At 41.0% G+C, this 27,403-nt stretch overlaps 1 protein-coding gene across 1 annotated transcript; it reads left to right on the top strand.

Moving 5' to 3' along the window:
- Positions 1-3,826: 3,826 nt before the first annotated feature.
- On the top strand, positions 3,827-25,483 carry GEMIN8 (gem (nuclear organelle) associated protein 8). The gene is made up of 3 exons (XM_008944102.1): positions 3,827-3,841; positions 6,642-7,047; positions 25,233-25,483. Exons 1-3 carry the CDS (start codon positions 3,839-3,841, stop codon positions 25,481-25,483), a joined length of 660 nt encoding a protein of 219 aa, XP_008942350.1. The 5' UTR covers positions 3,827-3,838.
- The last annotated feature ends 1,920 nt before the right edge of the window (positions 25,484-27,403 follow it).

Here is a 27,403-nt window from a genome sequence, read left to right as displayed (position 1 = left end):
ATTTTTACCTTTTCTTTTTAAGGGAAGTAGGTTGTACTGCCAACTGTCTGAGCAGTCATGGGCTTATGTTTCTGCGTGACTGTAACTAGGGCACTTTGGAATTAAAATTTACGTCATACTCCTGCAACACTCAGTATTAATCTGAAGCAGAAAGCATCAAAATGCTTTTCAGACATTTTCCTCTTCTGGTGGTAATTCACCAAGAGTAAGCAAAAGTAGAAAATGAAATAAGTGCTTATGAGAAGAGGCACACTATTGATGTTGTTACACTGCATGCTTTTCTTACTGAAATCTTCAGATATTTTTTGAAGAGCATGTAATAGGGCGAGTTTAAAATACACGGCACAAATTGAAGTTTAACACCTTAAACTGTGAAATTTACTGCCATGGGATGTCATGGAAACACTAGTGTTCATGGGTTCAGAGAAATGCCACATTTCTTTAAAATTTTCTTTAAGTGCCAAAAGCAGTTTAGAGCTGATAAAAGGTATCTGAACTGATGCTTACTGAATCAGGAGGAATGCACCTGGAAAAGTAATTTCTGTATGCATGCTCTAGTTTTATATTTTACTGAACATTTCTTGCTACATGTGGCAGCTGATCCCACCCTGGTAACAACTGAAGCATCTCAACCATTGAACCACAGTTTTCCTGAATGATTGCTGTCACATGCACACTGGGGTTGAAAAGCAAGGCCAATGAAGCACTTCAGTTGAAAGAAGGGTTTTGACCATTAACCATCTATGACCAGAGATCAGAATAGATAAGGTTATAATTTGAGTCCCACTGGGGGGCTAGCTGAGTCAGTCCTCTTTGAACCAGTGGGTCCGCAGTTGGAGACACCCCTTGGGTTGAGACACCACCTGAGGGAACTACTCAAGTTGAGAGCCCTTGCCTTACAGGGGGACTGATTGTGGGTTTTGGGTCATCATTTCTAAAACTTATCTTAAGCCAGCTGTGGAGTATTAATTCTATTTAGCATCTTCAACTTGTAGTTTATTCATGTTTGTCGAAGTGTTAAATGATTTTGAATAGAGCCAGTTTAATTCCTAGTTTGTCACCTGTCAATTTTTAATAGAACTAATTTCCTTTGAGTTCATCACCTGCTCATGTTGACTTTTTTTGTCAGCCTCTGTGACACTACCCATTGCCAGAAACTGGACACTGAGTTAGGGACATCTCTGGCCTGACTGAAAAAGGCACTTCTCACCAGCTAAAGATGCAGGGACAAAAGCAGCAGTGGGCAAAGAATGTGGTCAGATGTCAGTTGTTTGGAGCATTTCTGATGTAAATGTAGTTTGCTTTTTCAAGAAAGATTTGTATAAATGGTTTCTGTTGAAATCTGCTAAATTTATTGAAGTTTCTCCTTTTAATATCATCTTATATTTTTACCTTAATATAAGGGAACCTTAAGGCAACAGGTTAATTAATCCGACGCTCATTGGTGTTCTGCACAAAGTCAAACCACCCTCAGTCCCACACTGGTGGGTCTTTCTGAGCTGTACCTCTCATCACTTCTAGGATGGCAGCCATGTGGCAGCACTACATCTAGCACACCACTAGAGGACTTTGCTCTCAGAGCGTGAACCACATTACCAAGTTATAAAAAACAGTATTTCATGGTCTTGTCTCACTATATGACAGGCACTGCCTCGACTTCTTTTGACTCCAGTGCAGTTAAATGCTGTAGTTGCTTTGGTCTGTTTTATTTATTTTCATCAACGCTTACTTGCACCAAGTTGGTAAGGAGACAGGCATGTCTAATTATCAGTGGGAAATTATTTTAAAACTGAGAAAAGGAAATAATATTTATAAAAAAAATTTTCCATCATTAATGATAGCATAGGGAAATGCATCTCTTCCTCATTTTGAATTCTGCATTTGCTGGTGAAGGGCTCAGTTGCTTCCATATTTTATTTTTTTGAAAGTATAAGTTATAAAAGTTGAGTTACCACGTTTCTTTTCTGCTTCTTGTCATGTTTTATATTTTATGGAGTTTGTTTTGGAAGAATAATTCATGTGAATATAAACCAAACTCAGTCTTAATTTAGTGTACCAGCTTGCAACATTGTTATGCTCTGCTTTATATTTGTAATCTAACGTTTCATTAATAATTTATTATGTTTGGCAAAACAGGTTCTTCGTGTTCAGTGAGCTGATATGGCTAGATAGTTCTGCCAGGGTTTTTCCCCTCCTTCCCCTTCAGAGAGCATGTGAACATGTTGTGTATTAATAATAAAGTATCAGACTTCATCGCTTGCTGCTTTAAAAACTGTATTTATATTAAGCTGTGAATCTGATTCTGTTTATGCTGAGGCTAGTTCAAAGAATCTTTCATCATGTAGAAATGAGAGTGGGTGTGCAAATGAAATACACGTCATTTTTCTGAAGTGGAAACTGGAAGAAGTAGCTACCATGGACCTGAGTTTTTAAGTATGAGAAATAGACGTTATAGCAACCTTGACAGTACCCAGATGCATGCTTTGGTTGCCTGGTGCCTGATCTGCAATCCTTGGCTCTCACGAGTCATCCCATGGATTGCAGCAGGACTGCTCATGTATGTAGGGCTTTTTGTGGATGGGTGGGTGTGACCAAGGCTTTATGGGGTTGAGCTTAGCATGGACTTTGCAAAGGACAGCAGTTTGCCTCAGTGGTAGCTGCATGATTGGCATTTTCTTTGAACATGGCCCATCCCCATTCTCCTTTCATGCAAAAAGTTGTCATTTCATCAATATTGTTAAATCCAGGGCAGAACGTTTCTCTTGTATGTACTGTATTCATATGCATTTTGAAAAGTCCTAGTATAAATCTACAGCAGTTTTAAGTGCTGTCTTGGCTATATTCCAGTGTTGCTGGAAATAGCATTTGACCACGTCTTAGGGTACCAGTGGTAGTTCAGTGTACAGAGTTTCTGTTGCTTTCCTCTGGCACTCACCTAACATAAATTTCAAGTTGAGGGTGAGAGTGTCAGGAGAAACATGTGGATGAAGCAGCTAACCTCTTGATGTAGTAATTTTCAGGTAAGGAGGAGATTTAGAATGTTGCTCTGTGATTCATGCTGGTAAATCACACTCAAAATGATAGTAATTATAAATCCTGCCTGGTGTTTACAGGTATCATGTTCTCTCTCCCTCCTTTATTTTTTATCCTCTCCAGTTACCTGTCTTCCTTTAGCCTTTTTCTCCCATTTAAAAATTTTGACAGCAATGTGAATTGGCTTGTGTTTTCTTTTCTAGTAGGCAGGATCAGATGTCAGGGGGGAAAAAAAAACTAAATTAAGTGAAAGAAGGGATGGTATGTAGTTATACATGCATGACAGATTTAAACAAAACTCGTGGAGCCAAGATGGGTTTAATAATCTTATGGTAATTGCTGCTCTTATAGAGGTACGTGTGCAGACATCACTAAAAAGTGAGAACGGTGTGTTTCATTTAAGTTTATGATTTTTGTTCGGCATTAATTTGGAAAATAAAGGTTGTAGAAGCATAAAGTGTGGGAAAAAATAGAAAAAGGGGGGAAAAAAAAGGGTGCATTGTGTAGTAGGCTCCCTTTTAACCTTCTTTACTGGGAAATTTTAAGGAATGAGATTTTTCTGATGCTAATTGAAAGCTATAAATAAGAGACTTCAACTAGCCACAATAGAGAAGCATATTTAGTACCTGTAGGCCATATTACTCAAGTTCAACCAAAGTATATTCAGTGCTTGTGGCCATCTTAATACGTATATTTTTATGAATTAAAAAGCTGCTTGTTTTTAAAGTAACTATTATAGAGTAACTAAGAAAACTGTTTTCTTTTCTAGTTCACCCTGATCGCCAGAAAAAAAACTCCACAGGAGATGGTAAGCAGTCTTTATGGGCTTCTGTGTGATAACTTAATCACATATTAAATACAAAATTAATGTAAACACTTTTATTGAACTGTTGGTGCAGACATAAAAAAATTAGATGTGAAAGTAGCTAAATTGCTTTGAATATAGAATTCATACTGCTATGGTGAATGATTTGTCTACGCCTGGGAAGACTCCAGAGACATAACAGGAAAATAAGAGGACTCTGATCATTTGCCTTAGATTTATAGCTTTTGTTTCCTTGAGGAAATCTCTTATTTCCTTTTATTCTGCAGCTGAAAAAGCACAGACATAGACTGAGACTTTAAAGTGTTCCTTTCCCTTTTCCGCCCCAATGTAAAACATTTCTGTAATTTCTTTTTTACCAGATGTATTTTTAAAATTCAAATGTAGAAGGGGTTTCCAAGGGTCATTTTCAAGAAAAAAAAGCCACAAAAAGTAGTTGGCCAGGCACCAGCATCAGAGTTCTGTCTGCATGAACTGACTTTTTGTCTTCCTTTCCCCTAAATTAACAGCTGGACCTAGTCAGCTAGGCAAATCGGCCAGCTGGATTACAGAGCTTTCAGTAAAATCATCAAGGCCCTTTTTAGAAACATTTTAGAAGAAGAGAACTTAATTTTTGAGCCTTAAAAGAATATCTTCTTTGGAAATACATAGAACGTAGGCAATACCTGCTTCTGTCAAGCTTCATGATGTTGCAAAACTGGATTTTTAAGTAGTGGAAAAAGTAGACAAAATGTTCTAAAAGTAAGCTGTGAATGTATCAGATTGGACAACAGGACATTCTCATCTGATTGCTGAAGGAGGAGAATTCAGTGTGACATTCTTAAGCAAAGCAAGAACAGTAAATAAAACATTGTTCATCCCAGCTTTTAGGTGGTTGGATGAATAAGAATGCAGAAATTCCATATGGAAGACAGATGCTTTTCTTGCACCCACTCATTTAAGGAATAATTATTCTGAAAAGCATGGTCTTGCAACAGTGCAGTGTGAGACCATGAGGAGAATCAGAATGAAGTCTCATCTCTGCAAATTGTTACTTTTCAGGAAATTTAATTTGTCTGGACTTTTAAGTCATGTGGCTGAGCCCTGCTGGCCTTCACAAATAGGGTTCAATTTTTAATCAGAAATATATTGAGGAATGCAAGTTTGTTGTGGTGGGTTTTCTTTATGGACTGTATTAGCTGGAGGCATTTTGTTTCTGTGAGTACTTACCAATGAGAGCTCTTAAAAATAGCATTTATAAATCTCTTGTGGGATAGTGGGCTCAATTTTGTGGAAAGAGGGGGAATCATGAGAGTTACAGTTATTGTTCCAAGCTCTCTAGCATTTGAATTACTGACTGATAACCAGAAAGTGAAAACAAATGTGAGTAAATGAAATTAACCTCTCTTGATACCATTAGCATTAAATGGAAAGTATTTCCTAGGGTTTTTTTTTTTCAGTTTTGGTTTTTTGGTTTTTTTTTTTTTGCAGGGGTTTTTATTTTGCTTTTTTTTTTTGAGTTACTTTTTTTTCCAGAGAATCATGCTTTTAAAGCTACAGAATGGTGCCAGTGCAGAACAAGAAAACACACTTAAAGAAAGCTTTCTGTCTTGTATGTCTTTTTTTTTTTTTTTTTTAAAAAAAAAAAAAAGGACTGTAAATGTCATATTCATCTCTGAAAACCTCAGCTAATCTTGCCATAGTTTTGAGTGTTTGCCAAAACATGATTTACTTAAAATTCTTCCAGTTTAAAATACAGGCATTACATTTTGGCCCAGATGAGAGATTTTCTATGGAAGTTAAGTTTTGGAGGGAAGGGGGGGGAAAAAATTGCTATTTATTCTACTTATTCTAGACTCTAATTTACTTTATGGTCTTGTTTTAAGATTCTCTATTATCCCCTCTTTTGCAGAGTAGGATAGAGAAGGAGATGAAATGGCCCTAGGAAGGGGGCTTAAGGCTAGAGTGACTGCAGAGCTTTGTAGTGGCTGGTGAAATCTGTACAGCATGAAACTTTTCAGGAAATCTAAGATTAGCTGGAAGACAGGAGAAGGTGTTACAGTATGTTTTGTTCTATAGCACTGCTTTTCTGTGCACTTTATCAATGCTACTTGATTACCTGTTTTCATATGTCGGTTGATGATGAACTCAAAAGGGGGATTTTCTGGCAGCTTACACTTGGCTAAATACCATCTTGTTTTTGATCGAGGCCATGATGGATATATGAACTTGGCGGAATTGCCATTTGACCTTTTCTGAGAAACTAATTTTTGGCAGGCGGATGGAGGAAATATGCTACTGGATAAAATGAATGCCTTTGTTTAATATGGAGGAATTTTAATCTCTTGTGTTTTCTGTCTGCGGATTTGGAAATCAGGTGTAGGTTGCAATGCATACACCTTGGAATGATTCAGTTCTTCCAACTCACGTGAGCAGCTAAGGGATTGTGGAATACGTCCACACAGCATATCCCCTAAAAAGAACTCATTCCTACTGCAACAGCACCAACGCTTGGAAAATATCTTCTGGATGCTTTAACTTGTCTGTCACTCCTTTTTCCCTGGGAGTTGTGTTGATGCAAAAACAATCTCTTGGGAGAGTAACAAAGTGTAGTGCACTTGCACTGAGTTAATACTGGTGCCCTTTCAGATCTACATGGTTTATCATAGGGAAATGACTAACAATTGAAAGGCAGACTTTGCACCTTTGTATTTACAATGTTTCTGCCCTCAATTGCTGTTTGTTTTCTGTCCTGTTTTTATTGTGTGTTTGTGTTCTTTCCCTCTCCCCTTTGTTTTGGCCACAGGAGGACACCGAGCCATGGTATTGCCATCGAGCGTACGCGAGATACTGGAGGCACTATGACTTGGCCATGCGCTGGATGCGTAGACACCAGCAGGCCTACAGGAAAGCCATGGAGGCCTTTTATCACCCACCGTGGTATCCTGCAGCCTCTCCCAGCAGCCGCTACTCGGATTGGGATGGGGATGATCTCCCACATACACAGAACTGTTCTTCCAGCTATAGCCCACGTGGCAGAGCTCCCTACACAGACGCCCACCAAGAGGGGGAGCATGCTGACAGAGATTCTGAAATGGAGGAGGATGACTCCGAGTCTGAAGGGGAGATAGAATGTGACTTGAGTAACATGGAGATCACAGAGGAGCTTCGCCAGTTTTTTGCAGAGACAGAGAGGCACCGGGAAGAACGGCGTAAGTCCATCCTCCCTGTGTTTTATGGTACTTGGTGGCCATAATATTGAGTTCTGGATGGCTTCAACATTTGCAGGTTTTGTGAGAGTTCACAGGAGGTACTGCAAGGGAGCGGTCAGAATGAAACAGGCAAAATTGATGGTGCAGTCATTAGAAATAAGTTTTAGAAGATATTTGACAGGTTTTCAGTAAGAAAATCATGGCTGCAAAGAGAATAACACATTTTTCCAGAAGATAATATTCATCTTCAGTGCTGAAGGAAAAACTTCAGAATTTTTATGGTTACATCTAATTAATGTGCTATATGTCTGAGAGACGGACCCCAGAGGAAGTGCTTTACTACATCACTGAACACTAGAATAAGCCTCAATGTATTTTAAAACATTGAGCAGCCATTTTGTTTGTTATTCTTTGGCTAACCCAACAGTAAAATTTCACGACCATTTTCTTCTCCCCCTGCATTCCTAGGGGATCTTCATTCTGTACTATGCCACAAGTTTCTCTTTGGTTTGCATCTTGATCTGGACCCAAGTCCTTAAACAGGGAATATAACTTAAAGACTTAAGATTTTTCTGAGGTCTTGATTCTCAGAGGTATTGGTCATCTTTGTTTCTGTGAAATCCCTAAAGAAATAAAAATATTATGCTGTACTTTATTGACACTTTACTGCATACACAAATGTTGCAGAGGAGTTTATTAACTGTTTGAAGAAAGCAGCATAATGAAAATAACTTTTCCCATGTGACTCCAATAGGAAATACCCAGAATGTTTAATATAGCTTTCTCTGAAAAGGGAAGTGGTCTAAAAATGCATAATAAAGGCAGTGATGGGGAAGGAGAGATAAAAATTTTGTTAAGTTCTTTTATCATAGTGCATCCAGTGGGCTGAGGCACCTCAGCTTAACTTCTCACTTCCTTTCGGTATGATGCCCAGTTGATCTAGTTAGCAGAGGAAAGTGATGAGTTAAGGAGCTCAGTCATAGTGCCTGACATGCATCCCTTTCTCATCTCACTTTTGCAGAATCAGCTTGGTGTTCTCTGTCGAGATGAGGCACGGGATGCTTTAAGTTGCTTAGCTGCTTCTGGAAATGCAGTACAGTTTCTTTGAATTTATTTGTTCTTTATGCTTAGTGGTGTTTAAAGGTATGCAAGTGATTAAAGAGGTAGCCTGAAAATTGGGAAATCTGGCCTCAGAGATGTTCTCTGTTCCAAATGTCCTCATATGACCTTGGTATAGCTATTTAATCTCTTCCTGACTGTCCTGGTTCGGGGTAGAACAGAACTAATTCTGTTCAGTGATTTTATTTTTCAGCTCAAGCTCTTCTAACTAACTGCACTCTCTGAAGCTAACAGCGAATTTTCCCAGACAGCGTCTGCCTCTAGCAGTGACAACGCTCCATGGCCAGAGTTACCACCAAGGGTTGCTGTGCAGACCAAGGTCACTGCTACATCCTGTGTACCACACAGGGGGCAGAAAGGAAAGGCTGCACCTGCAGGGAGGAGCGGACAGGACAGGTGACCCTAAATTGACCAGTGGGGTATTCCATCCCATATCCTCCGGTTCAGTATAAAGCTGAGGGATCACGAGGGTCAAGCCCCTTTGTCGCTTTTGCTGCTCCTGCACTGGCCAGCATCCGAGGAGGGCTCCATCCACCCTGCCTTTGATCCCTGGCCCTGTGTTCCTGAACCGAGCTCCAGAATCCAGCTTCTGTACCCAGCTGACGCTGAGTCCAGCCTGGGACTGTTCCCCAGGGGCTGCTCCCCAGCATCAGGGGTGACAGTTACGTATTGCCGTCAGCGGGGAGCCTGGTTCAATACCAGTTTTGTATACATTCCATTTTATTATTGTTACTAGTAGTAGTAGTATTTTCATTACAGCTGTTTTACTTTTCTAACTGATAAATCTCTCTCCCTTATTCCCTTTCTCTTCCCCTTTGGGGTGGAGAGGGGTTAACAGAGAGCTGTTACAGGTCTGGGGGCCGCCCTGACCCTAAGCTGTGACACTGACCCTTCACTGGCTGCTCTTTCAAAAAATATGATCTGACTCTCTGTCATGAGCTGATGAATTGGAAAGAGGTTTGTGACTTGGAATACAGCTTTAACTTTTGTTCCTTCCACCACAGCGGTACTTGGAGCTTTTTGGGATAATCAGGTCTCTGTCATGTGCCATATACTAGCCTAGTTTTGGGTAAGCATAACTCCATCCACTTCAGCAGCATTATTCAAGATCTTCCTGCAAATTTAAGCAGAATCTGGTCTTTAGCTACTGTGTGCCTTGGTTTCTTCAGTGTGTCTGATAAAGTGAGAATAGTAGTGACAATGGTCTGTAATTCCTCAAAGCACGAAAAAGTAAACAAACACTTGATGTAATTGAAATCCAGAAGTGCCACAGAACTCTTGGGTAAATAGTGCTATCTAAATGCTAATTTTGTGACTAATTGAAAATAGAGTATGAGTTTGGTCAGAAATAATTTTTTTCTTGCATGGTGGGGGAAAAGGAAAATAGAATATATTCTTAATTCTGTTGAAGTTTCTCAGAAGAACCAAGCAGCAGGAGGAGGGCAAAATCGTTGTTTCCCTGATGGTGTGGAAATGAGGTGGTATGGAGACTGATGAAGGCAGTACCACTCTACTTTAGCAGGTAGTGTTATTCATTTTACTGGATGCTGTTTCTGAACAAAATAAAATTTAGAGGTTTGTTAAGCTGCAATCTATAATGACACTATCTGTTGTATCTTTTATACTGTGCTGAAGAATGGTGGTTGTTCTGTATCAGTGCTCAAGAGGATGGAGATAATACATCCACAAAAGAAACCCACAGTTAAAGTGTTTTCTCTCTGATGCCTTTTCCTTTTAATCCCAAACTGTATGCTCTGCGCTGTCCCCCCTACCTTAGGGGCAGATTTGTAGAGAAAGTTTGCAGTATAAAGCTCAGTAATGTCTGAAATTTAGGCATCCCATGTCTGCAAGAGACATTTGTAATGTGTCAGTAGAATGCCAGTAGCAGCCTTGATGATCAGTTGAGGTATAAGCCAGCTGTTAGGGAGCATTAAGAGGAAGGCTGTGGCCCATGGTTTCTTTCTCTGGCATAAATTATATGCTCCAGGTGGTATTCACGGCCTTTGACCTCTATGCCTTGATAAGCACTTTGCAGAAGACACCTGGCTTGCTCTGCTTTTAAAATTAATGTTACACAAGAATTTTAGATAAGTTTATTGGTGATGTACTCAAGAGTGAGGCACGTGGAAAAGAAGAGCAGTGGGACAAATAGAAAGAGGAGTTTGGAAGGGGATACTAGTACGGAGGGTGGAGGTCTGATTTATCTTTGTGGAGGATGATTTCTGTTAGTCTGGTGTTTTTCAAGACCTGCAAAATTAGGCAATGCTATGCAGCATTAATGCAGCTGTTTCAGACATGTAATGAGAGTCTTGATTCACCAAGAAAGCTGGAGCTGGTTCCCACACATGATCCATGTCTCACCAACATGTGGAAGGATAATTGAATGGACTAAAATGAACGTCAGACTCTTCACTTAAGATGTCTGATCTAGAGTCTGATGGAGCTAAATGTAATCACAGATGTCAGAGGGATAAGGTCTTGCAAACTTAACTGTGGAAGACTTAAACAGGCCTGAGATGTGGGTGGGAAAGGTGTTTGTGTCTGGATGGTGACATACAAGCATTAACACTAATTGCAAAGAGAGAAATTTCAAAGATAAGAAAGCCATCAAGTCAGACTAGCCAAAGAAGAAAGTTTCAGGTGTATTTCATTTGTTGGTAACTGCCACAAACTTGAGGAACAAGCAGATTCCTAACTTCTGTGGGTGTTTTTTGTTTTGTTATGTTTTCACAGTGGGCATTTGCAGCGGTTGGCTGGCTTGCACAATAAAGCCTTTGAAACTGGCAAACTCTTGAGCCTTGCTTCATGATTTAACACTTCAGCAGCGATACAGTTGTTCACAAACAACCTCTTTTAAGACAATCTCTTTTTTTGTCTTTGACTTCATGTCAAATTCTTCCTAGTTTTTATATTCCTGTTGTGTGTTGCAGTCAAGTTATGTGTTCCTGGAATGCCCTGAAATAGTTGTGAGCAGAGTTTTGCTGAGGCAGTGTGAACCCAGACTTAATGCATGCACTACAAAGTTATCTCATATTCTAGATACATGGTGCAATTTGGTTAAAATCTCTTACAGGCAGTTTTAATTTCTTTCTTTAGTTATTTCTTCATATGCAATCATAGTTATCTAGTAATTCTACTTTGTAGGGAGTTTTCTTCTCAGGCTAGTCTGTTGTTTTGGTTCTTCACATAACTTCTTGGAGAGATTTTTAGCTGCATTTAAAAGTCTTCCACTGGCTGTGGAAAAGCACAGTTATTTTTCTGGGTTACCATGCCCATTAGACCAGATACTGTACTGAATTCTCTAGGCATCCTACACGTATCGGAAAGGATACAGTAAGTTGCCTTTTTATATTTGCAAGACTTAAAAGGACAGTAGTCAAGAAAAGAAGATTCACAAGCCTGACAAATCTGTAAATTGTCTAATTGCGCATATTTATTACACTTTTAAATTTAGCCTTTGAAACATGTAGTTGGTCCATATGCTGCTTTTCTTTGTTCCTTTTTTCCATGTAAGACAAAATGCTAACTGCAATTGAGTGACTACAGCATTGCAAGTAGATTGAGAACCATTCTGAAGTAGTCAACAGACAATGAGACAGTGTCCTTCACTTAAGAACAAAGGCAGGCAAAGGAGAGTAGTACCATCATGTCAGTTCATTACTGAAGGGTAATAGTCTGTCAGTTGTTCAGGCTATGACTATTTTTTTCCATTAAAGCCTCTGTCTGTGTTGCCCACACACACCCTCCAGCTTTTCCCAAAATAGTGTTGTCTTAACTTAAAATTTTTATGCCAGATGGAAAACCTTTACAAAAAATTGAAAGGAAATGGTGAATGAAGATGTTTGTTTCAAATCTACTGTTGGCAGGTTTTTTTTCCCTCAGGTTTCTTTTTCTCTGAAACATCACAGTTGCCACTGCCTCTTCTGTGAAAGGGAGTAATGGAATTTTCCATGTTTTGAAACTTGTTTCAGTAGTACCAGCTCCGTGAAGCTTTTTAATGCTAAGGCATATGTGCTTTTTTTTAAAATAGATTTTGGTGCAGGTTTTTTGCCACCATGTTTTTCTTCTTGTCTTAGCTTTTTCCTTCCTGTTCGGTACCTGTCTTTTTTTTTCAGTCAGACTGTAGTTCAAATTCTTACTCTCGTGAATTTGTAGATATCAGCTCAACTTCCTTGGCTATGTCAGTTGCCACTATCTTTAGGAGTCGAGTTGCTGCAGCTTCTGAAAAATGCCTGTGAAATAAGAGTGATCTCTGCAATATGTGTGGGTGCTTGAGAGATGCTTTTGAAGCACATTCTTTTGTGAACTGAAGGAGAAATGTGAAAGGGGCTCCTCTTTTGTACCACATCTCTGATCTTGATGATTGAACCTTTTATTGTGTAGCAGCAGAATCTTCTCAAGTGCACACACTGTGTCCAATGTAGAAGCTGCGTTATTTGGTCCTGGCAGGCAACAGCTGAGAAAATGCCTCCCTGCTAGAGAAACAAGGAAAAGTGTCACAGTTTTCAGGGCTTTAACACTGAAAACTAATCTGTACTTGCAAAAATAGAGGCTCTGAATTGCATTTGGAAAGCAAAAGCTGGGCAGTTTTATATGTTTCATAAGAGACAAGGTTGTCTTTGTCAAAGAGTATCAATTTGGAAACACAGCCATTGCTAGAATATGTGATAGTCAAGAGAATGTCCTTGGATCTCATACTACAGGCAGAATTCGCGCTCAGAAGAATATACAGCTTTGCTGTGTGGACTTATGTCTCTCCTATCAATCCAACATATTGTGCAACAACTGGACATTATACTGTACAAGTATACTTGCTGCTACAGGAATTAATGAAAGAGAGATACTAGAAAGGTTTAGGTGCTACTGAGGAAACTGCATTTTCTGTATCACTGGACCAGATAGAGTCAGAAATAGATATCCTCTGCTGTGTACTCAGGAGAGTTGCACTAGGTTTAATATATAAAACTGGAAACTACTTGTGAAATCTTTCTTACTTATGTGCCTCAGGCTGAGGATTTTTGACAGTGTTGGCAAGCCCTGAAATTACACAAGTTTTGTGTAAGACCAGGCTTGTTTTGCTGCCAAGGGGTGCTCCAGGTTTCAGTTCCAAGGTGGCCTCTGAGGATGCTGTGGACCATGTTCCCATGCAGGTAGCCTGGGAAGTGGGGTGGAGCTGGGGCCTGGAATGCCACTTACCAATCTGCCAGTGGCTGTACTGGGCTCACTTCTTCGTAAGCATGCTGTGGAGTACTGGTAGTACTGATTCACAGCAAGTTTACAGCTGGGAGCATGGGAAATGAAGCTCCTGTGGTTCAGTGTAACTGTAGTGTAGACATTGCTTAAGAGGAATGTCAACATGTCAAACACCTTTATTTCCTCTTACATTTGATGGAAATGAAGAATGCTGTCTTCATATGAAAATATGTATTAAATTTTGGAAACCTGTGTTTGTCACCCTTGGTTAGTCTAATGTGTTCTGTTAGTGTAGTGGAGATGGTGTGTACCTCAGGGTGGCTTGTTGAGAGGTTCAGTTTACTTGTAAGGGATTTTGAGTACCTCAGCAGGAAGTAAGAAAAGCCTTAAGTGGTAGGAGAATGAACAATATGATCTGAGAAGAACTGTTCTTTCAAGATGTTTTGTTTAACCGTTATGTTAGATTGCATCTCTGTGACCAAAACACATCCTGCCAATATCATCCTGGCTGAACAAATATGAGATTTGAGCTCCCCTTTCTCCCTGAGAGCTATTATCCCTGAGTTATTCATGAGTCAGGAAGTCTCATCATCTTGTGTTGTTGCTGCTCGTAGTAAATCAGTGCTGTGGTAAAATTTCTTTTGCCTGGACTTGAGGATATAAGAATTGCAGGACAAGGGCCAGCTCATGGCTCCTCTAAGCTGCCCTTCCTTCACCGTCCATGTGCTAGGTCTGTTTTTGTTAGCTGTTTCTTGATAGTTGCTGGTTTCAGAAAGGTCCTGGGGATACAGGTCAGTGGCTTACTGTGATAGATTCGGTACTGGAAGTAGCTCATCACAAAGAAGATACATGTGGTAGTTGAGTTTTAGGTCAGACAAGCAGAGTGTCAGCATCTGTTTTGTGTCCATGTGGTTTCCAAGGCACATACCTGGGCTCTGCAAAGCTTTGGCAAAGAACCACCAGGTGGACTCTAGGGCTGAGAGGCAACGTGGAGAACAAGGACTTCTTCCACAGTCTTGTTACAGGAGCAAAAGGACCTTTCAGGATGCTGTTAGGGAAGATTGCTTCATACAGGAACAGTTTGGTGTGGGAAGATGCAGACACTACTTACACTCAGAAGCAGTGTTGGTAATTTCTTGAAGGCAGGTCTGCCTACTTCTTCATGCCATTAGCATCTGCAGCTTCTCTGAGTGGCTCTCCTAGTCTTCTCTTCATTCTTTGTCCCTGCAGGAGAGCCTGTGAAAGCAGCTGCTGTGGAAAAGAGCAGGTGAGACCATGCTGACAGACACAGCTCTAGGGAGAAATGGCATAAAAGCTGCTCTGTGCTAATATCTTGACTTGGGCAGTCTGTCTTCACAGTTTATGCCATTTTCCATTTACCCTAAAATTCTTCAATTGCTGGTTCCATCTGGGTGTCACATGCAGCATTTCTGGGTCTCTAAATGCTTTTGCTGAGGAGAGAGTTCTGTCTCAGTCTGTGCTGATAAATCTGAGTTCATCTGCCTTCAGCTGATATTTTCAGCCTTGTAAGTGGAGGGTGACAGTGTGGACTATGAATTAAGCCTTTTCTAACACAGCATTTTTTGTCTGTCTGGGGAAGCTGTTGGTGTAGCAAGAATGTTTAAAGTTTCAAGGGTCTACAGCAGTGGAGTAACTGTGAAAAGCAGATGTCAAAGACCAAGGTGGGAATGGACATGAGGATGTTGTGTGCTTGTTGTGCTCTTTAGCTGCAAAATCTACTCAGAATCTACAACAGAGTGTGGCAGCAAAGCATCCCAGGCATTACACATTTAGGAACCTCTGTTACAAAGCAAACCTCTTGTACAGATTTGCTTGGAGACACGTAATTTACCCCTGCTAATTTTATGGAGATGATGTCAATGCCAAGGCTTCAGTGGCACCATTTGCTTTTCAGCATCTCTCAGTGTGCCTCTGTTTTATCAGAAGCATCCAGATGGAATTCATGTCCATTGTCATTAGGGAAACGTGGGTGCTGTGGAGGCAGAAACTGAGAGTTTGGAGATTTCCATCTGCCTGGGTCTTTTTGAAACTCATTACTTCACATGCTCAAAATCATGTGGGAGGCTGTTAGGCTACCCACCTTAGACTTGGGTGGTCTTTATGGGCTTCCGTCGTGAGCTTGCACGTGCCATTTGGGACTGGATCTGCAAAAAGCTTTCAACATAGGTGGAATTTAGAAATAGATATCCAAAAGAATAATATTTCTTTTCAAGCCTTGCCTTCTAAGAAGAAGAGAGCTAGTCATTTATACCCAAAGGATGATGCACCTGAAACCCCAAGATGCATGTGAACATTGTCACTCTTGTCTTTTCCAGTGGCTGAGTTGAGCACCTGCGCCACCTTGTGATAGGATCTTCTGTGAAGCCCATTCCAAGGAGTCTAAAGTGCCTCCTGCTCTATTAAATTTGGTCTATTTAAGTTTTAATTTATTTGAACCTGTAATACAGGGGGGATAGCACTTCCTTGTCTCTCTGGAAAATGGAGACATGATAAGACAGCACATGGAGGAACAGTTGTGCTGCAGCCATACAAAGTACTCTATGCAGATTAATCCAGCTGTTCATCCATGTTACAATTGTTACTGGCCTCCAAAGTACCCAAACCTGTTTATCTGAGTACCAGAGCTTCCCCCGGACAGGTTCAATGACATACATCTTTACCTTGTCAGAACACTGCTCTGCAGCACACAGAAAGCAGGGAAGCAATGTAAAATGAAGAATAAACCTTAAATGGATATTTTTACTGAAATTAGGTTTATACTGAAATAACACAGGTGTTACACTGTTGATGCTGTTTGCATCTAGCTGGATAAGGATCTCCTGGGTTTAATTTCATGTGTAGTTGCTGAAGCAGTGGTTGCTCTAGAAGTCGGCTCTGTATTCATAGAAATTGAGGAAACTTTGACAAGGAGCATAAGTCTCCAAAGAGTGTGCTAGGCTTCAATTTTAGTACAGTGGTTCAAATACTAACAAGCCAATGCTGCTCTTCTCTCACTGCGCAAGCCTTGCAGAGCACGCTTATTTCTAGGAGGCCTGCACTCTGATGTGGTTAGTGAGCAGAAGGGTTGGAAGACTCACTTGAAAACTGATCAGCTGTCATGGCCTTGGGATTTTTGGACACTGGTATGGTGGGAAGAAGGCTGAGATATTGTAAATATTGTGCAGATTATGAAGACTGCATCATGTGTGACATGGTGGAGGAGGTGTTGAGGTGATAGATGCCAGAGCATCTGTCTGGCTTTGGAGGAGTGTGGAAAGAAGAATATGCCTTTTTCTGATCCCTCCATTTCTCAGTAGGTAAAGCTGGTGATGAGTAGTTATTTGCATTCCCTGCTTCTGCATTCTTCCCTTGGCATTAGTTACTGGCCTGTCCAGGCATGATGGGCTTTTAGTCTGGTGGCTTTCCTTGTGTAAAGTCTTCTCTTCATCAGGTCACTTAAACTCTTCCGTCGTGTGTGAGTTGCCCCGTTGAAGTGACAGGGGAGACACAGAGCTCCCACTTACACACCTTCACTTTCGGAAGGGCAGGATGCTGACTGCCTTTTTGAAAGGACACAGTGCTTAGACTTCTACTCCAGCAGCTGGCTCTGGAATTATTTCTGCTCTCAAACATTTCCCTTTTGCAGAAGCTATGATAGATGCACATTGCAGATTTTCTCTGGTGTATTTTCCCCAATGCATTTTATTGTGCTTCTAATTGTGGGCATAGCAGTTATCCTCATGTATTTAAGTATGTTTCATTTCATTTAGTGGAATGATGAAATGAGCAATGAGAAGCTCAGAAGATCAGAGGTAAGCTAAGTTTCCAAAGCTGCCCCCAGACCTTTCTTTCACAAGTTATGATGTATTTTGCTGATTCCTTCAGTTTAACCATCTTTCCAGATGTCTCTTTCAAAACAGTTGGTCAGGCAGCACACTGTAGTTTATTAACAGCATGGGAAAAATGCATATTTACTAGCTGAAATTAATTTCATCTGGATCAGACATTGTTACTTAATTCTGCACGTCTACTAAACTGTGGACCCGCTGGTTAACTGGAAGGTCAGTTCATAGCCTGGGTATGCTTCCTGTCAGAAAAGCAGCAACGTGGGTACAGGCTGCTTTCAAAGGAATTGTTTGTCAAATGTTTTTGATAAAGTAGCAGATTTCCCTGCATAAATTACTGAGTTGCTTTTTCATTTCATACAGTAAAAAAAAAACTTGAATTCAGCAGCAGTCTGTGGCTGGAGTCAAACTCTGTGCAAGTTTGATTTGGGAGACTGACACAGGCTACTTTTTTTTTTTTTTTTTTTGCCTGAAAGCACCAAATTTCAGTATCACTTCACTGTTTAGGGCTCTGTACATCATGAGACTTTCTTCCAAGAGCATGTGCTTAATTTCTTTTCAGGACACATGTGAAAAATGACTGTGAAACTCATGATTTCTCAGTTTGCTGCTTTGCTTTTAAAGAAGACTTTTTAAATCTGAACATTTCCTTGTTCAGTCTCTTGTCACCACCATAAATGTATGTGTGTATATATGGATAGTTATATATAGATTTAAGTAATCCTTCTGTTTACTCTAGCCCTGGTGTCTTTGTCTGGCGTCAGCATTGTTGCCATCAGCGACAGATTGGGCTTGTTTTGGGGGATGGGAGTGCAGAGTCAGCTGGTCTGTATTTAATCTTATTGCTCTAGACTTGATCCTTACTAGAGGCAGCTGTCAGTGCCTGATCCTGTACTAATTTCTAAAGAAGTGGTGGGTCAGCAGCTTCCTGGCTGTTGGATTCTATCGGGTGGCACAAGCCTACAGCTGGGACACCGCGGTGCCTCAGGTGTGACACGGGCCCCTAGTTACATTGGGCTCACTTGTGAGGTGTTATACCCAATTGTGAATTGCATGGACAGCAGTCAAGATTCATAGAGCAGGCTTTCACTTGAGGTTCCACTAGGCTAGCTGCTTGCTTCTTGCTTCATGTTTATGGGGTTTGATTGCTTGAATTCATTTTCAGGTTGGGATAAGACTATCCCTTACTAAGAGTTTAATTGTGGAAGGAAATTGAAGAAAATAAAAGGAAGGTGATTTGTTGTTTAGCTGGGCAGGCAGCAGTGTAGCCTACTGCTAGTGTAAATGTGGACAAGAAGGCTTGTATTGTTTCCATCTAGGATCTTTGGCAGTTTGTTTTGGACACCACAGGACAACCCTTCTTGGTTTTTAATCTTATTTCTAAAACAGAAACCGACTTCTTTATTCTCTAGTTCATTGTGTAACTTTCTGCCAGTTATTTAACCCACAAATTTAAAAATAATTTGAGATAGTTCATTCTTTTAAACGCTCTGTCAGGTAGGAAAGTATTAGATAAATTTTACAGATTAATTACAGTGAGGCACGTGGTTAATTAACTTGAGAGTGGTATATACCACCCATTAACAAAACTGGAAGTGGAACACCTTGGTTCTAACTTCACTTCCTGGCTTTCTATTCATTTTGATTTCAAAGGTAGTTTCTGCCTGCTTGCTGTCTTGGTAAGCAGTTTTACCTTGTTTCTACAGAGCTGTCCTCTTCAAAATGTGTAGAAAATCTGTATTATAGTGCAAGAGAAGGTGTGCACCTCAGTATTTCAGATTGGCAGAATCTGTTAGCTGTCTGCTTACCTTTTGCAACAGCATCTTTCTTAGGGAGCAAACTTTCTCACCATAGACCGTTTGCTGCTTTACCAATAGATTTTCGGACTTTGCTTCAATGAACATGTCCCAGTGCCAAAGCCAGGTTCAGCAATTTCTCTTCCTAGCCATTCACTCCTGCTCCAATGCTGCCCCTTCATTTCAGCATGTGTAGTGCCAAGGCACTGAACTGTACCAAGATTAAATAAAGCTTGTCAGAGTTGGGATTTCTTTTCTGTAGGATTCCTTGTGTGGCCCCTTAGACAATTGTAGTGGCATCCTTGAGGGGCCTGGGAGCAGGAGCATGTAGCTAAGGGAGAAGGAGGGGAGCAGAAACTGCATAAGCTGGTTTTGTAGCTGAGGAAAGAAAAATGTCCGTGGAAACATGGTTTCAGACTGCCACAAGCTTGCCAAAGAATCACATCTGCTCTTGCTTCAAAGCCTGTAACAGAACATTTTCTTTTTTCTTGAGAATATTGCATTGCTTGTAGATATCTGTGGTGAAACACTGAGTTTCTTTTAACTCATTCCCTCCTCAGCTAGCCACTGGAAAACTTGTCAGTGTAGGTACTTGGTTTGTAATACCTTCAGCATTTTTGGTAGTTCTCTTTCATAGTGGTTGTGACTCTGGTGCCACAGCACCATGTGTTCACAAGAACTCTTAAAATTGCAGAAAATTACTCCCCTCAAAAGTCTCTTATTTCAAATTAGTATTTTCAGGCCAGTGACAGCACTTGATTTTTTCTCTCCATAAGTTAAGACTGTGGATGTAGTTAAGACATGGCCTAGCTGTGTCGACTTTTTTTAAGATCAGACTTTCCTTGTAAAAATATGGGAAGGGCAAAGCCACATTGTGTCATGTCTATTTTACCAAGCCAACTTACAGCTAGAATGAGGCTGTTCATTCTGCTATGAAATTGTCACTTTCTTCAGTATGTCTCAACAATTTCTGTAAGTTGCTTAATGTTCCTAAGTAACCCTCCAGCTAGCAAGATCCTGCTGTTTTCAGCAACCCAGAGTATTGTATCTTTACATATGTGGGGGTAAGTCACAATTGTTTGTATTCCACAGGCTCTTACTGATAGAAAATCTTGTTATGCAAAGCTTTGCACTTGATAAAGAGGAATGCTTGAGATGTCAGCCTTCTGCAAATCCAGAGCTCTGTAGAAATTAAACTCCCTGAATATCCTGTTTACAAATCCTCAGACTTAAATCCTTATTTTGTTGAAATTCCTTTAGGCAAAGGTTTTGATTTTCCCATGGTATGCCTGGTTCATGCAAGCACGGGCACAGTAAAATGGGCTGATGCGATCACTTCAGAAAAACTCAAGTTTATTATTATACTTAGTTTTTCCAGGGAGCTGAAGAAGCTGGCATTTTACACTGAGAAGCCTGTGTGGGCAGAACATTTAACACAGCAGACAAGCTTGTGGGAAGTGGCATTCAAGGAGAGAACTATGAGTTTTTAATCAGTAGAAATGGGTGGTGATTTTAACCATTGGCGTGGGCTGCTCAAGATCAGCTCAGGTAGCATTTAAGACAAGATGAGAAAGCTCAGAAAGTACACATGTAACAGTACCAGAAAGTCACTCATCGTTTGAAATAAGCAGACGAATACATGAACAGGGGTATAGCTCAGTCTGAAATCATGGAAAAGAAAAAACAGATCAAGGCTGGGAAAACTCCAGCTTTTCCTTAAAGAATAACATGCTAAGCAGGAAACTGAAAGTGAGTAAAGGCCGTTTGACACTTGGGAGGATCAGGCCCTGGGTCTCCTGCTGTAGCTACCTCTGTGTGGGTAGGACCTGACAGACTGCAGGGCCTGTGCACCCAGAGAGCTGTGGGGAAGGGTGCTGTGTGGGAAGCGTCGTCGGGTTGTGTAGGATCACTGGCTACAGGGAGCTAAGGGCTGGATGTATAAGTATTAAGAGCTAAAAATGGTCCAAGAAACCATGCAGTGCTGGGTATGAATCTTTAATTAAATTCTAACATAGGTAATTACTTTTACTACTTTTATGTCCTCTTAATGTTGAAAAGTCTCTTCATGGAGACTTCGTTCCAAATAAGGGAATTTATTTGGAGTTTGGTTTTGAGGTTGGTTTTTTCCCTGTTTTGTTTGGGGTTTTTTTCTTCCTTTTAATAAGAAAAGTATGAATTTCAGAGAGGAATTTTTTTTTTTTTACTGATTACTATTTAAGCTTCTCAAAGGATAGTACAAAGAAAGAAGAGCAAACTGGATCAGATTTACGGAAAGTATATCATGTTTTCCTTTTTAGAAAATAAGAGAAACAAAGATATCTGAGTTTCTAAGGATGTATGGGGAAAAAACAGCTTAAGTCTTGAAGGGTTTAGGTCATAGTATCTCAAGGGGGCATCTGTGTACATGTGGAGCCCCAAATGCAGTGAATAGCGAGGATACTAAGTTACTGTTGATTCTACTGTTGGCAGTCCCTGAGGTTGGAGGTGGTAGTCTGTATTTGTTAAATTTTCTTTTCAACTAGTATATCCCAGATTAAAAGTCATCCATTAAAGGTGTGGAAGGGAATAACAATCCAAAACTTTTTTTTAGAAGGCCTGGAGTCACTGATTATGTCCCAGGATGCAGTATGAGTCAGGTAGAGGATCTCAGTATTCTGTAAATATGAAGAAAAAAAGACTATTTACTGTGTTCAGAAAAAGATGTCTCAACTGGTTTTGGCCAAGTGATGACTACTTCCTAGCAGAACTGGACTTGGTAGGAATAAGCTAATTCTGAAAAGAGCTTCAAGAGAGGAGGAGCATCTTTGGGAGGAAATGGAGCTGACGAATTAGGAAAATACCAGCAATGCTTTTCCTTTGTGCCCGAACCAACCACCAGTGGAGCTGCCTGCTTGCCTGCCTTGTGGATATTTGCAAAATACTGTTCCATGATGGGGGGAAGCATTGCAGTAGTGAAGCTGAATGCTGTAAAAAAAAAAAAAAAAAAAAAAGGTACATTTTAGTCTGTGGGAGGTGGAAGGAGGAACTACTTAAAATTGTGTAAAAATTATTGGTTTCACGTTTATAACTTGGTAACAGAATGACTGATGATTTTGGAGTGTGAAACTCTGATTTGAGAATGAGCTGAGGACTTCACGGCTGCAGGCTGAGAATGAGTGTTCTGATAAACCTCGATAATTCATTGCTGAATGTTTGGTGCTTGCTTCAGAGAAATCCTGATTGCCTCTATAGGTTTAGGACTACAGACAGTTTATAATTGTGTTTGGTTTTTTTTCCTGCCAGATGTTTGTTGTCATCGTTTTGATGAAGCAGTAGTTGCACATTTAGCTCAAGTTGCATTGCCTTGTATTGGTTTTGAAGGAAGTTGTGGGGTAATGGAAAGAACCCAGGCTGCTGGAAGTAAGAGCAGTTCTACTTCCCAGTCCCTGCACCACCGAAGACAGTTTAGTGTGCATCAAAACAGGACAAAACTTTCTCTGCTGTCATCTATTTCTTACCTCTGCGTTTGGCTGGAGGTGCCGCTTTTGGAGAGGCAGTAGTTCAAACACCCGCTTAGTTCCATGGCTGCTCTTGCCTTGCCTGCCCGTGACAGCAAATAGTGCCATGGCTGATGGTGGAGTTTGTCATGGCAGTATCTCTCCACAGGTAACTGATCTGAAACTGCAGCGTTCCACACAGCTACAGTGGTATTACCAGCAACAGCTGCCACGGGCTATACTCAAACTTCAGCCTTTGGTACAAAAAACTTGGGGTCCCTGTGGTGGATTTCTGTCCCCCACCTCTGCCTGGAACCCTGATTTACATGTCTCAGACTGTAACGGAATCACTCTGGGAATTTTTTAACCGGTAGTTGTGGAATAGTAGGTTTGAAAGTTAAGGGCAGTACATCTGATTAGTATAAAGTAAAACATACACTCGACGTTTGTTAGGTAATTTTGAGAATGAAATTTAAATGGGTATTATTATTTTGATAGTTAACATTAGGAGCTGTGGGTTTATGAAGTACTCTGTGTTGCAGAATGGAGAGCAATGCACTCTAAGCTGTAATACACTCATTCATCATAAAGCTTCTGCTAGAGACCCATTTAATTTCCAAACAGAATAATTCATTATCTATCTCCAGAGAAATTATTTTTTCTTAAGTGTTCCTGTGTTCATTGAGCTATGGGAGAGCGTTTGGTGGCAAGCAAGCCAGGAAGCAGCTGTCTCTGGCATGCAGCTGTGGAACTGGTGGATAAAAAATTTCCATGGGCAATAGAGAACTACAAGGAATTATCTGTGTGGCCCAAGAGAGTCAACAAATACGGGTTCAGTTCATTGCCCTGCCAGAATTTTGCTGTGTAATCTACAGTAGAAGACATTGGTGTTCTAACATAGATTTTTGTTTGTCTTAATGCCACTCAGTGTACTTTGCATCATGTTCATGCTTAAAAGCCTGTGACCTAGTGGTGGGCAGTCTGGTGTCCCGAGAGGTGTTTCAATGGGGTGCAAGTGACCTGTGTAGTCACAGCCTGGGTGCTGTAGCCTCTTCTCCAAGTGCTGGACACTCTTCAATGTTAGTTCTTTTAATTCAAACCTTCTGGTTCAAAATGGCCTGACAACAAATAAATCTGATTCTTCCAAAACCACATATGGCCTCTAGTGTATGTCTCCCCATGAATTCTGGCAGTGCAGCCCACTTCAGGGATGTGCCCTTAAAGCAAAATCACAGAAAATGGGACAGCTGTCTGGAACAGGTTGCTAATAACCCCTCAAACCCTCCTGCCCTTCAACTACCAACACAAAACCGTGGATGGTGTTTGAAATGTCAGGACGAAAGCTTTCAGCATCCCTGTCAGACAAGCAGATGCCAAAATTGACGTTTCTGATGATACTGTTTAATATCTTTTTTCTGTCACTGAGGTACAGAGAATAATTCATTTAGGAAGGCTGATGGACAGGCAGCTGGCTGGTCTCTACAGTACTTTCCAGTGTAAATATAAACTGCAGATGTTTGACAGAGATACGTCAGGAGACTTAACTTTGGGTTAGGGTTTTCAGATGTCGTATTTCGTGAAAGCCGTGGGAGAGGGAGGGAAGAGGTACATGGCACCAAAGGCCAAGAAGCATGTCCTGTGTGTGGCTGATGCATCCTGACCTGTGGACTCTCTTTTGATGTTTAGAATAAAAATTTCTGTCATTAGTAGTGAACTGTTTCTGTGGTGACGTTTTGAGAACCATAATTTGTTCACTGGTAGGCAAAGGAGTTCACCTCCCAGGTGATTTTATTTTTTCCCATCTTGTAGAAACGTCCCCATAAGAGAGGAGTCTTGTATAGTAGTTGGGTGTTTTAATTGCACAGAGCATCATTTGTTCCATCAGAGCAGCACCCAGAAATGGAGGTAAGTTTGGACATGCAAAATCAAGTCCTTGCTTCCCAGTCGGGATTACCAAAGAGGAATTTTGACAGATTGGTCCAAATGTTTTGCCTCTGAACTATTTAAAATCCTCTTTAAAAGACTTTGTGCAGGGATTTATGTTTGATGCTGGTTTGGTTTGTCTTCAGAGCCATAGCAGTAGGGCTGCCAGTTTTGAACTTCACCGGGCTTGTGCACTTGCTGAGCTTGATTAGTTTATCTAAACACAATGCTCACAGCTGGGTTTCCATGGATGCATTTAGTGGCAGAGCATGACAGACTGATTTGTTCATTTTCAGAGAGTAGTAACTGATTACACTTTATCTTGGCTGTGATTAACAAAAGTTCCATTGTCCTGTGCATTGTTGCCTTATCTCAGCTGCTAAGTCATTACTTAGGAAACAAGTCACTTGTTTGGGGTTGTTGAGGGTTTGGGGTATTTTCAGGGGGAGAGGTGTAGGGGGTGTTTTTACTTTTCAGGGCATGTGTATGTTGGGAAGAAATGAAGCAATGCTGATTTTTACTTGTTATTACTAACACAAAGGTTTTCTACACATTTTAGGGTTTCATTCCAGGATCTTCTTCCTCTCTCCACACTTCCACCAGCCTGATTTTGTAATGACATTTAATAGGAATTTGTCATTATGCATAATAAGCACGGCAAGAAAAGTAACATACAATTTGTTTTCTAGGTTGCAGAAGTTGGCTGCACCCTAGAATGTGTGGACCTTGGCCCTTAAGACCCAGCACAAATTTGAATATGTAATATTTAAAAAGTTAAAATGTGATCAGTTGATAGCTCACTAATTTACATCTCTTGTGGTTTATTTGTGTAGGGAGGCAGCAGCAGCTGGAAGCTGAGCAGCAGTATGTGGAGGCTGATCAAGACCTTCACAAAAGGATGGAGCGTTCTGTGGAGCCGCCTGCAGAAAGACCTGGGGAGAGGCGAATGGCAGAAATGAAGCAGCTGTATGGTGCTGAAGCTGACAAAATCCAGGCAATGGAGGCTGCTATGCAGCTTGTCTTTGATAAAAACTGTGACAAAAAGCAGCCCAAATACTGGCCCATTATTCCCCTTAAGCTGTGAGTGCCTGGGCTGGGCTCTCACGTGGCAGAACTGTAGGGATGGGTGCCTCAGGTTGTGCTGCTGAAAGAGTAAACTGCAAATTTTGGTTTGGCTTGGATTTTGGGCAAGGGCAGCATGTTTGTTTGCCCTGTGTTCCTTTTACACTGTCTGTCAGCAATGGTCACAGTCCATTCTACCTACATACAGTTGTTAAGTAGTAATGGGAGGGAGAGTAGTATCCAACATGTCTGAAGTCATAGTTGCCCTCACTTGATAGCCACTTGCCCTGGCTGTGCTTACAAGGAGCGTAACAACGTCTGTACTTGGTGAAGTGGGGAAAGGTAAAGCCCTGTGAAACGCTGTCCGAGCTGTCTGCTCGTCCTCTGTAGGGTAACTGAGTGATCCCTTTTTTCAGTCTTATTTGGCATGGTACCATTTGGATCCTGTTTAACACAAGACAGCTTGCAGTGTTATGTCTGCTAATCTTTGATTTTTTTGAGAACCGGGAGCCCACTGGCCAAGATACAACATCAAATTACTGTAGCTCAGCCATTTGAATTCTTTTTCAAAGGTTTATTATGAGGCAGGAAGTTTTTCTTCCAGACTGATACTTGTCTGGCGGGAGCTGGACTCTAAAGCAGCATTACACAGAAAAATATTTTAGTGAAGGGGTTGCGGGGAGTGGGGGAGAAGCCTGATGTGGACCTGTCTGTTAGAGATCTGGTGAGCAGAAGAGAAACTTTAAAGAGGACAAAACACTCTTGGGGCCAGTGTCTGCAGTGATTTTTTTGCCATTCTAATAAAAAGTATCTAATTAGTGTGAAGCTTTAAAGAAGAGGCATGAAGCTGATGACTAAGGGTGTATCTGCAGTGTCTGTGAAGGTGTGGAAGCCATGTAACCCTGATGGCTACGTTTATTTTAGGGGCAGCTTTCCAGTGCCCACCTGCACATTGTACACACAAAGCTCAGACGCAGGCACATTAGATGTGACTCTGTGCTCGTCCATCTGCAGCCCCTCAATACTGGTGGTGACTCTTAGAAAATGGTACCTGAACACTCCCAGGGACTCGCTGTGAAGCGCTGCTGCTGCGTATGGCTGTGTGCTGCAGGTTGTGCTAAGCAGCATTTCCACGCTGGGGCAAAGGAACCTTATGCTGTTGTAATTGTGGCAAGTAGCCATGTGGCTTTCTGGCAACAGAGGAAGCTCACAACTAAAATTCAAACTTCGGTTCATGCCCTCTGTGTCTGGTGTATCTCTGTAGCACATGTAGTTTGTAATGCACACCAGCAGCTGCTGTGTCCTCTGTGGCAACCAGGTGCACCAAAGCAGGTCCGTGGTGCAGACTGGAATATCTTTGGTTTTACTAGTAGTTACTCTGGTTTTTCTGCACAGCATTTTCATTTCAGTTCCACCTCCTTGGCTTCAGATGCACCAAGATGGAGTTAAATTGAGCACTGAAATTGAAGGCCCCCATTTGGCTGGTGTGATTTATCTATAAAACTTGTGTGAGACAGGGCCTGTATTTGACTTCACTCTTGTTTTTGGTGGGTTCTGTCAGAAATTCAGTGTTTTGTTTGGGTTGTGTTGTTTTTGTTTTGTTGATCAAATAAATTCTCTTCATAACACCTTGGCTTTTTGTTCTTTTATCAACTTCCATACTTCAGCACTCCAATTCTCAGATGGTAAAGCTTTCTTTCAGCTGCTGTATTGTTTAAGGAGGATTGAACTTAAAGCAAGGACAATTTTAACATACTGAGAAGCACAAGGAGTGTTGACAGGACTTTCACAAGGATGCCAGTCAATACCACACACGCAGGGTATGGTACAGAGCGAATGGGAGGGCTGCTACATCAGCTACAGGGAAATCCCTGTCCCAGATGAACATGCATAGATCTTGCTGTTCCTATCTGAAATGTTTACAGTCTGGTGAGGGTGACTC

The sequence above is a fragment of the Merops nubicus genome, unplaced genomic scaffold (assembly GCF_000691845.1).
Source record: "Merops nubicus isolate BGI_N331 unplaced genomic scaffold, ASM69184v1 scaffold42287, whole genome shotgun sequence".
NCBI lineage: Eukaryota > Metazoa > Chordata > Aves > Coraciiformes > Meropidae > Merops > Merops nubicus.
Note: the sequence above shows the minus strand (reverse complement) of the source record. Positions and strands in the feature narration are given on the sequence as shown.